This window comes from Clupea harengus, chromosome 6 (genome assembly GCF_900700415.2).
Source record: "Clupea harengus chromosome 6, Ch_v2.0.2, whole genome shotgun sequence".
In the NCBI taxonomy this organism is placed as follows: domain Eukaryota; kingdom Metazoa; phylum Chordata; class Actinopteri; order Clupeiformes; family Clupeidae; genus Clupea; species Clupea harengus.
The window spans coordinates 23,750,920-23,768,264 of NC_045157.1; the positions used below are offsets into that span (position 1 = coordinate 23,750,920).

Here is a 17,345-nt window from a genome sequence, read left to right on the forward strand (position 1 = left end):
AAGCTCCTCACAGCTCAGAGGTAAAGGAGAGAAAAGACCCCGCACAACAAGCTCTTCTGTCTTTTAATTCCTCCAGTTAAACACTTTCACAAGTAACTGGTAGAAACAAGGTTTGAGGGGGTAGTCTTCCGGCCGTCTATTGTTCTTCCCGTGGCTGTGCTACATGTGTCGTGAAACGTAACACTGGCTCTGACCCCCGGGAGGGAGGAGGATCATGGAGAGCGCATGGGATTATTGTCAGCATGTTGCCCTCATCCATTTCCCCTTTCCCTCTAAAGCCACAGAGTGCAGGATTGAGTTTGACTTGAGCCACCTGTTGAAGGAGACCCAGTTGGTTGGATAACTAGCCTCTGGGTTAGGGGGGGGGGGGGAAGGGAGTAAGAGGATAGCCACGTCGCCACAGTTGCCTGTAGTGACCATGACACATATGCCCGAGTGTGCGGTGTACACATACACACACAAACAAACACACACACATGCACACACATATATATACCATACCATCAGCAAATCTTCCTTGTGACGTAACACACAGGATGTTTTTTTTTTGTTTGTTTAGTCTTGAGAAAAAAACGAAACAAAACAAACATAAAAAACGATTTCCTTTTGTTCTTTGTTCGGGGTGATTACAAGACGAGAACACTGTGATTAATCGGAGTAAATGCATCATTATGGGACTTAGCCACATCCTTCTGTCAGTGTCTGTTTTAATTACAACAGAGGCACCAGCAGAACGATATCACGCACACGCACATGCCATTGGGGGGGAGGAGGCTTCAACAATCAGGGCAAGATTAAAGGCAGGCTTTGCCTCAGGGTTTGCCCTTTTGCTTGGCCAGAGCTCACTGTGTCCTGGGGAGACAGAGGAGAGAGAGAAAGAGAGAGAGAGAGAGAGAGAGAGAGAGAGAGAGAGAGAGAGAGAGAGAGAGAGAGAGAGAGAGGGAGGGATGGGATGGGATGGGGGCATAACATCACAACATCATTTATTAAGAGACTAAATAGTGTCAAAGGGCTTCTGTCAGTGCAATTATGTGAAACTATGACAGAAACTCAGTCCCATGTCCCCATGACTCTGTCTATTTCTGTACAGAGCCTGGTTAGGACGTGTTTTTGCTTTCAGTGTCCCCTGCACTAGCTGAAAAGACACAGTTGTGATCTTAATGAACAGATGTCCTAGGGGAGATTTTCAGGATTTGAGCTCAACACAAAGAACGGCTATTTTTGCTCTGTCTTAAATGACTCATCGCTTTTGTTATGAGTCAATAGTCAGGTAATGCAGAACAACGATGATACATTTCGTTCATACAGCACACACATGCCCGCACATGCCCATCATTTTGAAACACTTGAAACGTTCAAAGGTAACGGAAAGTTTAAAGTTTAAATTATGTAGGATGTTGCCCTTATACTGTCTACTAAGAGCAGTAGCATCTTGTTTTGAACATGCAAGTCATGATGCAATACATTTCTTTCCATTTTAAACTTGAAAAGCTGACATGGCTGTCTCATACACAGCAACAATATTTTGGTGAAAACAGTCATGCAAAGCACATTTGAACATTTATCAAGTTGAAGAAACAGATGAGAGGATCGGATTTCAGAAAAAGAGAGATCTTAACTTGAAAGACAGAGAGAGAAAAGAGCTGGGGAAAGAGGAAGTGTGAATGGATAGGGGAGGAGAGAGAGAGGGAGATAGAGAACGGTGGAGTGGGTGAGTAAGATAGATAGAGAGAGAGAGAGAAAGAGAGAGTGAGGGGAGGGAAAGAGAGACGTCTCCTGTAGTCCCCGGCTAATCCCAGTGGGGAGGACCTCCTCCTCCATCTCTGCCATTATTTGATGTAATGAGAGGAGAAAGTGTGTAACACGGAGATTGTTAATTAATTTAGTTTAACAAGATGAAGATAAATGAAGCACTCCGAAGGTTGACTAGGCAGAGGGGCCTACTTAGCGCCCCCCCCCCCCCCCTCCCCACTGTCTCTCTCTCCCTCCAGCCCCCCCCCTCCTGCTCTCCCCAGCCTCACAATGGAGCACTTTTAAAAGGTGTGGAGCGGGGTCGGGCCTGCCCCTCTGGGCCAATCGGAGGCACAGCACTGTTAGCTTCGTCTTTGATTCCGTGTTTAAATCATTTAACTCATCCTCAGGTCCTCAGGCCCCCGCCATGTTGACGGTGTGACTAATAACCCCTCACCCCCACCCCCACCCCCACCCCCACCCCTAGCTCAAAACTCCCGCGTAACTGGGGTAATTCAATCAAACTCTCAAATGCACTCGGGCTCCACCTCATCTGCTGTGCTTGGCAATTTATCGGTTGATATTATCGTCTATGGTGAGTTATTTTGTTTGTCACATCGAGTCACTTCCGCGACATATATTAGTTTTTCTTAGGGGGTGGATGGGTGGGGGCTTCTGGGCTTTTTGACAGCTTGGCATCAGTTGTTCACAGGGCAACTGTGATCTTTCCTTCCCCCCTCCCCCCTCCCAGAGCAGTGAGTTAAAGGAATAAATGGTGGGGGCTGTTTAAACCTGATCCGCCAGGCCTCGACGTTGGGGGCCTCCCCATGTGCCGAGGATGGTCCAGTGTGGCTCCATCCTTTCACCAGATGAATGGTAGGAGGCTAATTCAGCTCGGCGGTTGCTTTAGCGGCGAGGGTTACTCAAGGGTGTGTGTGTGTGTGTGTGTGTGTGTGTGTGTGTGTGTGTGTGTGTGTGTGTGTGTGTGTGGTGGTGGGGGGGGGGGGGGGGGGGTGATGGGGGGGCAGGAAAAAAAGAGAAAGGACACTTTTTTTCATCCACACCCCTTTCAACAAATCAGCAGTCTATCAAGGACCTTCTCTGCAGACAATTCTGTGCGGGCCCGCATGGCAGCACAGACCAATCATTATGGCACCCATTCTTCGCTGCTTTATCTTTCAAGTCAGTGACAATAGGTTGTTGATTGTCTGGACAACACCAGAACAATTACGCGCTCTGTTTTGGTGGCAAGGCAGCATTTTAATGTCCGATCCTCAATAATGGCCTCATTATCATCATTCTTCGAGCCGAGGCCTCTGGAGAAGGAATAGCTGCTTGCGGTACGTCATTATTTTGCAAATTTCAATTAGCTCATCATGTTGTCTGTGCGGCTCGAATCGCAGCTAATTAAGGCCGGGGGCCGAGATTCGCTGCTGCCCCTCCGGCTCGCAGAGTTAAAAGGTAGCACTTGATAGACCAATAAGATGAAGAAAGGTGGTAAAAAGAGGGATTAGAGCAGTTGCCGTAGTAACTCCAACTTCCATCTGCGAGGGAACAATGGACTTGTGTTCCTCCACCACCTTGGTGTAAAAAAAAAAAGAGAGCGAGAGAAAGAGAGAAAGCTAGTGCTCTGAAAGGACAAGACCCTTTTAACAACAAAGTGGAATCCTGGTCTAATAGGCTCCTTGGTGTGAGTTGTTAGCCGAGACCACTGGGGGATAGGGATGAAAGGTCAATGCGTAAACCAAGGACAGCAAAGGTCGTTGTCCCCTTTTACAATAGCAGTTTGTTTTGTGCCTTCATTCGTTTGCCACAGTCGAGGCAGACGTGGAACCTGTAGCTGCGTCTGGCTTTAGACACACACAAGAGGAAAATGAGAAAAAGGGAGAGAGAAAGAAAACACAGAGAGAGAGAGAGAGAGAGAGTGTGAGGAAGAAAGAGAAATGGTTGGGGAGGGGGAGTGGGGGTGGTGGATAACACAGTTCAGTGAGAAGGGGGAAACGTGCCATACAGCCAAAACCCACTTGTTCCTAACTGACTCTAAATAAACACAACTAGATTTATGCCAGAGATTTGGAAGAAAAATAACTTCTCCAATTAGAAGGAGCTGTCAGATGCTGTTTGGACTGCCTCCAGCCATCGCCTTCACTCGTTCGCTCGCTCGCTTGTTCTTCTCTCTCTCCACTGTGCAGAGGGGGCAGAGGGAGAAAACAGCTTTCTGCACTTTTCTATTTGTCTCTGGCACCTCGCCCTCCTCACTGATAACAGTGCTCCCGCACGTTCAACGGCCGGCACGTACACATGCACACATACACACACACGCACACAAACACACACATTCACTCTCTCTCTTTTTCTCACCCTTACACACACAGACGCACACACACAAATGTCCTTTCTGCATGAGCAGCCTATACAAACAGGTACATGTCCTCAACTGATATCACTTCACCAAACGGAATTATTTCTGATACTTTAATGTCATTGAAATGTAATGTACGAATGTTTACGTAGCCAAACCACACACTTTAACTCAGAACTGCGTACATCAAAAGATGGACCGAAATAGGACATTTTTTAGAAATTTAACATTTGAGATTCTCCTTTAACTCAAGTTGCTCTGAAGGACCTGCGGGAACAAAGAGGCCCCACGGCTCTCTCAGGGAGCGTGTTGTCTTCCGAGGCTACTGCAGCATTACAGACAATGATCTATGGTCGCACTGTATGTGTTTCTCCTCACATTTTATGCCCCTTATTACAACTGGAATATGTCTGCTCACATTAAGCTAATTTACGGCCCGGGCCGCTGGAACAGCAATACGGGTTAATGAATTTGGCATTACTAATTAACTGTTATTGAGGGCTGACTATGAATCCAGCAGATGGGGGGAGAATCTGTAGAGCGCATGGCTGCTGGATGCCAGGGGACGAGAGGGAGCAGGACGGAGCCTTGCTCTGGAGCTCTCCTCCTCCTCCTCCTCCTCCTCCTCCTCCTCCTCGCCGTCCTGAGAACCTTGTACTGTACAATAATACTTGTCTAGTCACGCTGCAGACTGCGCAAGTTGTTTTCCAGAAGAATGAAAGCATTCGAAAGACATCAAAACACATTCTTCATTTTTTTCTTCTTCTTCTTTTTCTCCTCCCCTCTCAAAATCCAGTTAAGTCATCCTCAGCTGCATATGTCTGAGACTCAAAAGAGATTTTTTTTTTATATAATTATGTTTAATTTGATAAGAATATGTTGAAGGCAAAAACTGTTCTCAGTGGAGAAAACACAAGGGAAGGCCTATTTTTGGTATGCTTCAACACAGGTGTTTAGCCCGGCTATACAAAAGCTGGGTTTTTCCATTCTTGGAATTATCTATTTTTTTTCTCCCCCTAATCTTAACTCATGCTTAGATATAACCAAGTCATATTTCTATAATTTTGCACGGGTCAAGAGAAGACAAGAGCCGTGAATAGCTCCGATAGACTGTGGAGGTGAACTGAGGTCTTGAGCATCCTATACAATGTACAAACCATCTTCGCTCGGCTCTAACAATGGCTGTATTATGCAGCGCAAACGGACCAGTTACCTCACAGAGGCGGCAGAAAAACAGGAAACTTAGTCAGTGTAACAGGGAGCATTCAGGCCTGCTCAGCCAAAAGCCTGCAAAGGAGGGTGGTGCTTTTGGCTGGTCGTGTGCACTGAAGTCTACTAACCGCTTACACACGAGTTCTTGCTAAGAAAGAAGGAGTGCACACACTAAAGATGGAGGTGACCTCTGTCTTCCGAGTCCGACACGTAGCCGAAGGCTGTTGTCAATCTGGCCCAGATCTGACGTGGATGAAAATTAAGTTTAGAACGAATAGATGGCGTCAAGTTGACAGGGTTTGACATTTCTAAACCAGTCTTGGGAGTAGAGCTCACGGTTTCTGTGTTCATTCAAACCCAGTGGTGCAACATGTCCTGTGATGTTGTCTCTTGTGAAACAGTGCAGAAGTGTGATGTAGTGTCCTGCAAGACACATGGCTGCTCTGACAGCTCATGGGAACCCCCTCAGGCTCATTGTCCTGTCCTTTAACCCAATGTGAGCTTCCTCACTCTACTGCCGTGTCTCCGGTTCCCTCTAAAGTGCCCAAAGCACTTTCTCTCTCTCTCCGCCGCCCACTCCGTCTCTGGTGTTCATTCTCTCGCTCCTCGTCTCTTTTTCCTGTGCCTGGCAAGCCGAGCCTTTTCAATTTAGATTTCAATTATCATGTTAGTTTTGTGATTAGACTTCTGTCCTCCAGGAATCAGACCTCTCCTCTTCCCCCGGTCTCTGAGCTCTTCCCCTGCAATCAGATCGGATCTGATGAATTGCGCATGTAATTACGGAAGTTATTGAATATGCAGATCGCTGATGACTCTCGGTGAGCTTTTCATAGTGCATTAACTCTAACTGTATCAAACAAGAGGGCCGGTAAAGAGAGCCACTCGGCTAATGAGAGAGGTCCAGTGGATGCCATTAGTCAGGGATAATAGCAAGCACTAAAGGGAGAAGAACTCAATTAAAAATCACACAGTCAGATTATGAGCTGGCTTGTTTCTCTCTCTCAGTCGGAATGCATGCATGTATGTGTGTGTGTGTGTGTGTGTGTGTGTGTATGGGGGGGGGGGGGGGGAGATTGGTATGTGCATTTTGATATGTGGGTGTTTGTTCTGTTCTGTACGTTTCTGTGAAAGTAGCTGTGCAAGTTTGTGTGTGTGTGTGTTTGTGTGTGAGTGAGACAAAGAGAGAGTTTGAGAGAGGAGCATGAGTGTGTGTGTGTGTGTGTGTGTGTGTGTGTGTAACGGAAGCGTGTGCCGGGGCTGCAGCTGTGTGTCCGGCCCGTGTGGGAGGCTAAAGGGTGGATGTTGAGGCAGTGAGAGAGTGAGTGAGTGAGTGCCCACAGTGAGCATGTCCTCTCCGCTGGCACAGGCCCCGCAGGGTGTTCATGAATTACTCAACATGACGAGCGTGTCACCACCGACCAAACCCACCTCCATCAGCGCCATCAGCGCCACCACTGCCCCTCCCTAGCTTCACCCTGCCCGACGTGACGCCCATGCTTTGACACAGTCCCTGAGAGCAGCAGTCTGGGCTGCGAGGAGGAAAAGGCCTAAGAGGAAGCATGTCACAGTCTCAGGGATGGAGGGAAAGAGAAAAAAATGGGGAAGTGGGACATTTTGACACCTGGCTTTCTGTGAGTGGCGCTGCCAGTCCCTGTGAAGACATGCCCTGTGGGTTCAGCACATAATCACTCCACTCCTCACCTCCTGGGCTGCTGCTCCTACACCCCACTCCAACACACACACACACACATACACACACACACACACATTACACCCCCACCCCCTTCAGTGGAGCGCCTCTTCAAGTGCTGAAACCTTAAAGTGACTTTAAGTGTGCAAATCTACACTTGACTCTTGCCTTCCCACTGCAGCATGCCCGATTATGTAGCCAGTCATAATACTACAGAAACAAGCCTATTAGCAGAGTAACCTTAAGTGTCTCTGTTAAATGATATCTTTAAGAGGGGAGAGAGAGTGATGAAGTGGCTATTTCAGTAAAGCAAGCATTTCGGTTGCTGCTCCCTTCTTTTCACTAAGTTCATGCATTTTGTCTTTTTTTCATGGAGCTTTTAAATGGTAAAAATCAATGTAATGAAGCGGGCTTCGATATGTGCGGCTCGTGTCGCATTTAATTCAGGAGTGTCTTTCTAGAAAAAAAAAAAGGAAAAAAGAAAAACCCTGGCCTTATTTTTAGCTCCCGCACTGGAGCTGCCGTTTATAGAAAGCAGCCTCCTTCCTGGACTGCCACCACGGTGACGTTTGCGGGGGGATTCTAGAAACAACCGGACAGATGCAAGGAACCTCAGCCTCCAGGGAAGGCCCTCCGACCAGCTGACACGTCAGGCTCCTCTAACGTATATAGCACCTATGCTTGAAAAGCCAGTTTACTGCCTCTGCGGTTCGGGCTTGCAGAGAGCTGCGAGACACTCTGGCATAAATGAATGATGTGAACATCCCTTGAACTAGAATGACTGCGTGTGACTTGTTTCTTTCGCGCATCCTAAGAAATGAGTCCTAGAGGGAGTGTTTTCTGCCACGCTCTCTGGCTCCCCTGCGCACACACACACACACACACACATTGTATCTGGCTAAATGGCTGCATGTTAAATATTTACCCTAAGACTGTCGGCTGATCCACTGTCAAAGTGACACCGGAATAAAGCAAAGCGACCATCTGCTGGCATTATGCTTTCATCGCGCTGAATCGAATGTGTTGTTTGTCGCTTTTAAGAGGCGGCACGAGGATGAATTATACACGTTGCGATTCAAAGTGGAAACACTTAAAAAGTTTTGTTCATGAAAGATATATTCATAAGTTTGTTTTCCCTTAGCGTGTGCTGCGAAGAACGCTTAAAAAGGTTTAGTGGAACAACAGCTGAAGGAATAAGCCCAACCAAACATCTGAAATAATAATAAATCGTTCATTTAGGCTCAGATTGTTGTGTAGTGCCGAAGCATTGGTTTATTAAAAATCTAAACCGCACATTACACTTTATAGAAACTGTATCTCATTGTGCTGAAGCACTTGACAGTTGCCAGTGTTAAGAAGTATTTAAAAGGGAAGCGGTAAGTGCAAGAATTTTTAACCTTCCCATCTGACCCGAGGCCAGGCCAGGGATTAACTTGTGACCCTGCTTTCAGAACACAAAGAGAATGATGTCAGAGGTGGTGGCTGTCTGTGGGTCTGTCAGGCCTCATTGCTGTGTTTAAGGCTCTCGCTGGCTTTAGTGCCTAGGGACCTGTGGCCACTGTACGTATTATTAGGATAATAGGATTGAACTTGTTTACACCAACTGTTGGCTTAACGTGAGGTCAAATAGGTGGCTTAAACTTGGTTAATGGGCTTATTTTAAGGCTCAGATAGCATTGTAGTTGAGTGCCCCGCTAACATATACACACAAACACAAACACAAACCCACACACAAACACACATACACACACAGAGGTGACCTGTGATGGAGTAGAATGCTTATTGGACATGGCTTTGCTGTGTGGCCTTTCGGCTTTCAGCCCCTTGATAACTGACATATTGCGAAAGTCGACCTTTGTCAGCCCAGGCTATTGTTTGCAGATTGGTTGCACACTCTGTAGGCTGTGAAAGACACATCTGCTATGTTGTACAGAGAGAGGGGTGAGGGACTGATAGGGGAGGCAGAAAGGGAGCTAGGGGTGCATGAGACAGTGATGGAGGGAGCGAGATAGAATGAGAGAGTGAGAGAGAGAGAAGGAGGGAGGGAGAGAAGGGAGTTGTTGCTGTGGGGAGATACGCTCCACACATCTCGCACAGGCTCAGACCATATCCACACATCAAATATTTGTCTGGCCTTCACTAGCTATTTACTCTTGGCTATTTGCTTAGGTTATTTAAGTCTATTTGAGCCAGATAGAAACAATGTTACCAAAGAGCAGGCTCTGTCTTCAGTTCCTTTGATAATACACCTTTTGAGTGCATATGGCTTGTTCATTCTTCTCTCCAACCATTTTTTTCCACCATTATGAGAGGGTTTTTCCTATGTTTGTTTTATATTTAATTTTAACCACTAGATTAGCCAATGATGTATGAAAGAGTGATATAATTGCCATTATTACTAATACAGGCATAAAGCCACTGTGCTGTTATTGTTTGCTCTTCACAGTAGTGGTTTCAATTTAGCGCTCGGCGTTCAGTGGGGCTCTCCCCCCAGTCCTCTAAATCATTCACCTCAAATAGAAACTTCTATTTGTTTAATATGCTTTTGATTGATTTAGTGATCGAGACCCGTGTGGCTGGGGCGACCCAGGAGCTCGGAAACAAAGGGCCTCTTTGTGTGCGCCCCGAGGAGGGGGGGAAATGGAGGAGCAGTTTGAGATTACCCGATTATTTCATATTGGCCTGGGCGAGCGGCGGTGGTGGCTGCAGCCTGAGCCGAGCCGAGCCGCGCTGCGGTGGCAGGCGACCACAACAGAGTCCCACCAGAGCATGCAAACGGGAACCAGAGCGCCGTGGACGGCGGCCAGAGACAGATACACAAGCCCCGTTGCACACTTGTGGTTTTTAAAGAAAGCAATTTAGTTAATGATTTCATTCTGAAAGCCTGTCATGATGCATGCGTCTGCAATTGCCAGGAAAAAAATGAGAAAGAAAAGAGGGGAGAGGGAGAGAGAGAGAGAGAGAGAGAAAAGAAAGCAAAGGAGCAGGCTGGGTGTGGGGAGGGGGGAGCCAGTCGCAGACGAAGGTGTTAGTCAACATGACTACTCCTGACGACCAAAGGCCTGTGGCTGAGAGGAGGATTGCATTACACACGGAGAGAAGGGGCCTCTCTGCTCTGCTCTGCTCTGCTCAGCTCACTCCCATTGGCACTACCAGCCAGTCACCAATCATTCCACCCTGCCTCTCCACCCCTTTCTTCTTCTTCTTCTTTTTCTTCTTCTTCTTCTCTCTCCTCTCTTTGTCTCTCTCTCTTTCTGTCTCTCTCACTCGCTGTCCCTTTCTCTCTCCTCCTCCTCCTCTTCCTCCTTCTCTGAACTGTAGTTGCAAATATTTTCCAGTTTGTTGGGAACATTTTTAAGAGGCTACTGTGCTGTTTCATACGGAAGACAACTCCAGGATGTTGTCGAGGCTCAAAGAAGAGTGGTCAGACACATGGTTAGCAACAGACGGGTGAGACATTTTCTGTATCAGTCAGCGTCTAATCCAGTAATGCGCCGCTTCTCCGGGACTGAATGTATGTGCAGTCCAAGGCCCCCCCCCGTTCAACCACGTCTGTCAGCTCCTCTGATTTTATTAGGCTGTGTTTCACATCCTGTTTTAGAGGGCGCGTGTTGGTGCCGCTTTCTGAGCAAAACCAGCCTAGCATCGCTGAAACAGGCCCTGCACATGTCTCCTGTGAACCAAGTTTCAGGGCAATTACTCAGCCCAATGGCAGGAGTGCCCGTTTGTCTTTATGTTCCTCGTCTCCTCTCGTTCTTTTTTTCTTTTTTTCATCGGCCGTCAATCAGTGCGGTAGCTTTTAACCACCTCCAAACAGACACGGGTGCCAGGCATTCATGTGAGGCTACACTTTTTATTCAGCAGCCCCCAACACCCCTCCCCACAACCAACCTGTCACTTTTCCACACACCCTTGACCATGCTCTCCTTTCAACAGGAGCGGATGAATTGGTTGCAGCGGCTCAAATCGGCAATCAATGTCAGTTTCCCCCGACATAATAAGGCTTAATCATAAATCTCTGAGGTGTGGCTTGGCTGGCCCTCCATTCATCAGGGCCTTTTACATGGCCTCATCTGGGTGGAGCAAATGAGCTACCCCTGTTTTGATTTTCCAATTGACGTGTCACATGAAATGTGGCCGTCGTTAGAATACTCCCCTGTTCGTTCTTTTTTTCTCTCCTCCCTCCCTTCTCTTCTTCTTTTGCTCCTGTCTTTCTTTTTTTTCTCTGTTTCTGAGAAGTGTAAAGGAGAAGGAGAACGAGAGAGAGATAGAGAGAGAGAGAGGATGAGGGAGGGAGAGGCAGGGAGAGAGTAAGAGAAGTGGACTGTTTGCAGTAATATTGTGTGGCATTCTCAACCAAATGATGTGGACAATGGGAAAGCAGGGAGGAAAGAATGAAAGAAAGAATGAAAAAAAGAAAGAATGAAAAAAAGTTCTCATTAGAATTAGGGGTGGGTCTAACTGTAACTAATGAGCTGTTGTCCACCCAGGCCCAAGAATAGAGCCGCTTAATCAAAGCAGCGTTGAAGGTAATTTCCTCATTTTTTCCCCCCTTCCCTCCACAGAAATCCATTTATGAGATGAGAATGAGAGGGAACAAAACTGCTTTTCTTTTCATTAGACGCTGCAAATTTTCCAATTTGGGTGACCAATGCTGGCGAGGCTTCCTATTTTTGGAAAAGAAAGGAATTAGGATCGCCACGGAGAAAGCAGGCCACTGTGTGCCGACATTCCAGATGTCCATGCGGCAGTTGTACCAGCCCAGAGTTGTTTTTTTTTTTTTTGCAGAGGCCCGGCTGCCAATGATGACCTCATGAGGTCTAGTCCGAAAGACTGAGCGGCCCAGTCCTCCTCCTCCTCCTCCTCCTCCTCCTCCTCCCGCCGCCCCGCTCGCCAGAATAGCCCCTTCCTTTCATAATCCATTCAGTGACTCCAGTGTCCCGCTCTTCTTTCCTGTCCCTCGCAAAATTACTCCCCCATAATTAGCCATTGTTCCTGCTTTTTTGGCGAGTCGCTCCAAGTTTTTCAGGGCCCCCTTTTCTCTTTTATTTCTCCTCTGCTCTTTCTCTCTTTCTGTCTCTCTTTTTTCTTTCTGCTCTCTGTGCCCCCTTCTCCTCCTCCTCCTCCTCCATCTCCTATATACTCATTGTATATCTCCGTGAGACAGAAAAATTTGCCCTTGCCTTCCCCCCTCCAAACACACACACACACACACCAGCAACCACTCCTTGGCATTGTCTGTTGTCTCAGTAGTATGCTCAGTGCAGACTGTGGGAGACTTTACACTTGATTTGTTGAATCCGAACCTCTCTGCTGTAAACTCTTGACTGCTCTGAAGAAACTATCTTTATAAATGACAGCTAGGACCTGGCCTGAATGGCGCTTTGTTTACTGTTTTCCTAAAAGGGGGCCCCCACTATATTTCATGTGTCAGAGTTGCTTTTCTTTCCCCCAACAATGCTTGATTGTTTCCACAAAAAAAAAATTCAGGTTCCACAGACAGGAGAATTCTGTATTATATTTTCCTGCCAAATTCCGATCTCTGTTTTCCTTCCCCTTCGCTCACAAAGGGCTCATAACTTACTGTCAACTGTGAGGCAAACCACAAAGCTCCACTGTTGCTCAGCAAATAGGCTGTGTTGGTTGATGGCTTGACTGGCTGTAAAGTTTGCTTAACTGCAGCGGCAGTGACAGAAGGCACTTTGGGAACTGCATCCCCCAGAAGGCCCAGACCTCTGCACGTTCAGAGAAAGAGAGCGACAGAGAGAGAGAGAGAGAGAGAGAGAGAGAGAGTGGGGGAAGAGAAAGCAAGGGAGAGAGAAAGAGAGAGAGGGGGGGAAAGGGAAAACAACAAGCAGCTTTTTCTTGTGTCTGAGTGTTCCCCCGCGTCGGGCTCTTGGCTGTGAGAGTGAGAGTGGCTGAGTGACACAGCTTAGCATCGGTGGGTTTTGGTCAGCTCTGCTCCTCTCTGTTCTGTTTGGAGTTCAGCTCTATCTGCGCGCCTCTCACTGGATGTGCACACCGGCTCGCCTGTGGTTGGGAAATCAACGCTTGTGTGTGTGTGTGAGTTTGTGTTTGAGTGTGTGTGTGTGTGTGTGCACACACGCTGAAGATCTGAGGCAGTGTTATGCCGTCCAGCTCTGAAGCCGCGGCCGGCCGAGACCAAGGGGGAGAAGTGGCGGAGAGGGCTGCCCAGCTCTGCGTGTGAGTGTTTATTGACCTGTTACCGGCTAGACGAGCTCTCGAGTGCTCTTAACCAGCGAGTCTCCATCACGCCACCGTCAGGTTGTGCGCAGGGGCAAGGACGAGCAGCGAGAGCCGCTCAGCCAATCCAGAGACGGACGTTTTGTCAAAATGAAACCCTCCAAACAGGATATTATTTCTAATAATTTACTGTGCAAAGTCATTATCGCTGCTCCTCTCAATATCTAAAGTGGACTTTTGGAAGAGGCCTGTGTAATTCGTTCTGCGCTGCCGTCTTTGGAGTGAGAGTTTTTAACAGGTTTTTAAGTTGCCGTTTTTTAACTCAATATGCATCTGGAGAGAGAGAGAGTGGCGGAGGAGGGGAGCTGTAATTGAGTTGATGTTTTGAGGGGGTAAGGTCAACATTGATGGAAGAACAATTTATACAAATTAATTTGGACAACTCTCAAGGTACCTTTTTTGGAGTTAATACATTTCTCAAACCATCTGATGCCTTTTAATGTTATTATCTGTAATTGCTTCTTCCACTCGAGTTTCAGTGCATGTTTCGGTTTTTGTTATTTCCAAAGGGTGAACATATACATTTGCTGTTTTCGGTCATTCTTGAATTCCATTCATTTTGGTCAAGTGAGTATGTTATGCACGGATTACACTGCTGAAAGACATTCTTTCACAATGTTATTGACAGATGATTCAATTGAAAACTGAATATAATCCGAATTGTCATTTTTAAGTGCAAAACTCTGTGTGGTTCACAGGAGTTCGCAGCTTATTCAGAGCGAGTATCATGAGTCCATATTGTTCCTCTCTTTTCGCGCTAACTCCATTTTGGAAGTGCTAAGGGTGGGAATAAGCAGTTGCTCTCTATTGATTTTCATTTACTCAAGTCCTGTGTTGCACTGACTGCCCTGGAGTCCCTGTGAAGTAGAGTGGAGTGTTGACTGAGAGAGAGAGAGCGAGAGAGGGAGAGACTACGTAGGTAACTGACTCTCCTGTGAGGGTGCATAGTCACAATAGCGGGTAATAATTTAATTGTGCTAAACTGTGTCAGTAATTTAGCAGTTGGGAGCTGTCAGGTAGCACCGTCTGATTATACCACATGAACCTCCATTGTCACCTGTAAAAGGTGCTGCTCTCTATCTTTCTCTCTTTCTCTTTCTTTCTCACTATCAGTCTTCCTTTCTCCTGTTTCTCCCGAACAGCTGTGGCGGTTTTGCTACATTCTCCTTCGTATTAAATGAACTAATGGGCTTTATATGGACTGTATACTGCCTGAATGAACCATTTTGAAAATGTCTGAGAGTCAGAACACTTTATTTGTTGATTTATTTCAAGAATGATTTATTTATTTATTCCCTAGCATCTCGTTTTGTAGGATCAGTAAAATAATTCAAGAAGATGATAAATTCTTAGCAATTTGCTTTTGGTAAAATTTGTTTTATTAGACTAACTTTGAGTGTTCCTGTAATTAACTGAAATTTGATGGATAAATGGTGGCATTTCCAAAAGCAGTAAGAAACGAAATTAGATTGTTTGTCCCCAGTTTTAATGGCTAAATGAAAATGTGGCCATATCATAATGACGGAGAGATATTATCTAAAGAAAGCGCTTTTGCTGGGATTTTTCCCCTCACTGTGCCAAGTGGCAGTACTAACACTGCACAGCTAGTGTGCCATGGGATAACCACCAGTGCATTTTCTAGTGTGCAATACAAAAGGAATTGCATGTTTCTCTTTAGAACAGGGTCTGGGATTTTTTTGGGCTTAAGTAGTGCTTGGTGATATTTTGGCTAAAAGGACCTTTGCTCCATAAACTTACATGTCTTAATGTGTTGATAATTTCACCCTGCCCTCCCAAGTCTATTTCTGAACCAGGCGTTTTAGAACTATAACGGAAACTTTCTGGAACTATTGACGGGCTCATTGTGGAGTTTTTTTCTTCTTCCACATTAGTGCATTTCAGTGCAGTATGCCTAGGCATGTGAGCCAGTGCATGCATGTGTGTGTCCATGAACACATGTGTGTGTGAGTGTGTGTGTGCTGTTACCCATGGAAACTTGAAGCCGTGTTATAAGCTAGCTTTTGCCATTTTCAACTTTCTCATCATTATGCTCCTGAACAATGGCTCTCTTGTGTTTTTAACAGGGGGAGGTCTATGTGATTACTCCTATGTGTCTCTCACTGTTAATGTGTGTTTGTGCGTGTGTGTGTGTGTATATATATATATATATATATATATATATATATATATACACACACACACACATTTCAGTTTTGGTGTCAAGGGAAAACAAGGCTAATATTTTCCTCCTGGAATGACCTGTGCTTAGGGAGGCCTGTGGGTTGGGGTCAGGGTTCCGATGGGTAGAGCGTGTATGCGCGCGTGCATGCGTGTGTATATGTGTGTGTGTGTGTGTGTGTGCGTGTATGTCTTCCAGAGGGGCGTTACCTACTTACTTATCACTATTGTCTATAAAAGGTCAGCAGTGTGTGAGGGCTGCTGGAGACTGGGACAGCGGGCAGAGACTCAGGGCTTGTTATGCCGTTGGAGGAAATGGGATATCCACAGACACATGGCCTCGGTCATGAGACCTCGGAGGCGAAGCTGAGCAGGGCTAGGGGCGAGGGGGGGAGGTAGGAGTGAGGTTTGGGGGCTGGGGGCTGGGGCTCCTCGAATGCTAACCAATTAAATGGAGGTTGTTGCGTGATGAAACATTATCAGTGGCAACAATTCATGAGTCAAAGCATTCCAGGAGCCACATGAGCCGCTGCATAGAGAACTGAACTCTTAATCCCTTTAAATGTACTGCAATATTGTCAGCTATATATAGGGCTTTTTTTTCAACTCATGACCCCCACCCCTCCAAAAAGCCTCGGCTGTCCCCCCCAACCATACTCCACCCCACCCACTTAAAGTCAATGAGGCTGTTTGTAACTGGGAAAAAGGCAAGCTGAGTTTCATGCACTTATTGATTAGCTGGGTTTGTTAGCAGTCCATTGTCATTGTGTAATCAGGCATGAGCAGTGGCAGCTCATCAGGAGTTCAAGAGAGGCCACCTCAGTTGACCATACCCCTCTGTTTGGCATGCATAAAGGCCCATATTAGGATATTTACTGGAGAAACACATGATATTATCCATCAGAATTAAGGAATCACTGGCTAACAATGCTGACACATGTGGGGTATCGCTTTTGTGTAGCCTCTGCTGTTCTATTTATCATCTGTTCCACGAACATGAAGATGAGAAATGTGATCATGTTCTTGTTTTTTTGTAGTTTGCTTGTTTACTGGGTGTTCCCTCTGTACTTTGGGATTAGGAGTACCTCTATTTGGCCAGGCTTTCTTTGATGCTCTGCAAGAAGGTAGTTGGTGGCAATGTTTTTTATCAAACAGAAGGACAGAAAGCATTACCAGTGCATATAATCAATCACACATACGAATACATGTTTTGTAGGCATAGCAATACCTGTATGTTCTTTAATCCCAATGATATTACAGTTGCTATGCAGAGCGATTAACCTATTCTCTTCTGGCCTGACCCCAGAGGCTTTTAATGTATGAGGTTGGAAGCGCGGTGGTGGGGGGAGAGGGCGCTCAGCCGCGCACAACCACAGCACTCCGCTCCCCTTAGCTGAGCACACAGGCAACGCTGCCCTCCCAGCTCTCGTAATAAATTATTAACTCCAGCTGACAAATACTGTTACAGAGCCCCGGCACAGATCTGTTGCATTTTCTAACAAGATTGCTGTAGACACATGTTACAGGAGGATGGAGTCAGCTTCACTCACTGCCTCTCTCTCTTTCACCCTCTCTCTCTCTCACTCTCTCTCACTCTCTTTCTCTCTGTCTTTCTCACTCACTGCATCCTTTTCTCTCATGCCTCAGCAGTTTGACTGATGGCTGGAGACTGGGGTAAAAGTGCCTGAGAGACTGAATATTTTAGAGGTAAAATAATACCGCTTGATTTACTGTGTAATACAAAAGAAGTGCTTTGTTTCGCTCGCGCTCCATTGAGGACGGGACTTGTTGTGCTGGAGGCCCAGTCTCATTGGGCCCATGAATAAAAAATGTGGCTGATTCTTGAATCTCTCCCTTCTCTTCAACTAAGATCCCCGCCCACTAGCCAGCCCACCAGCCCACTCCACC

At 46.5% G+C, this 17,345-nt stretch overlaps 1 protein-coding gene across 7 annotated transcripts in view; it reads left to right on the forward strand.

Annotated features, from left to right (window-relative positions):
- Nucleotides 1-17,345, forward strand: part of sox6 (SRY-box transcription factor 6) — a 163,866-nt gene that overhangs the window by 38,203 nt on the left and 108,318 nt on the right. For 2 of the 7 annotated variants that reach the window (XM_031569508.2, XM_031569510.2), the window contains exon 1: nt 12,794-13,199. The exons of the other annotated variants lie outside the window; for them this stretch is intronic. In XM_031569508.2, the coding sequence (XP_031425368.1) occupies nt 13,123-13,199 (77 nt within the window). In that variant the 5' untranslated portion in view covers nt 12,794-13,122. Of the gene's footprint in view, nt 1-12,793; nt 13,200-17,345 lie in introns of those variants that run through there. 7 annotated transcript variants of the gene reach the window in all.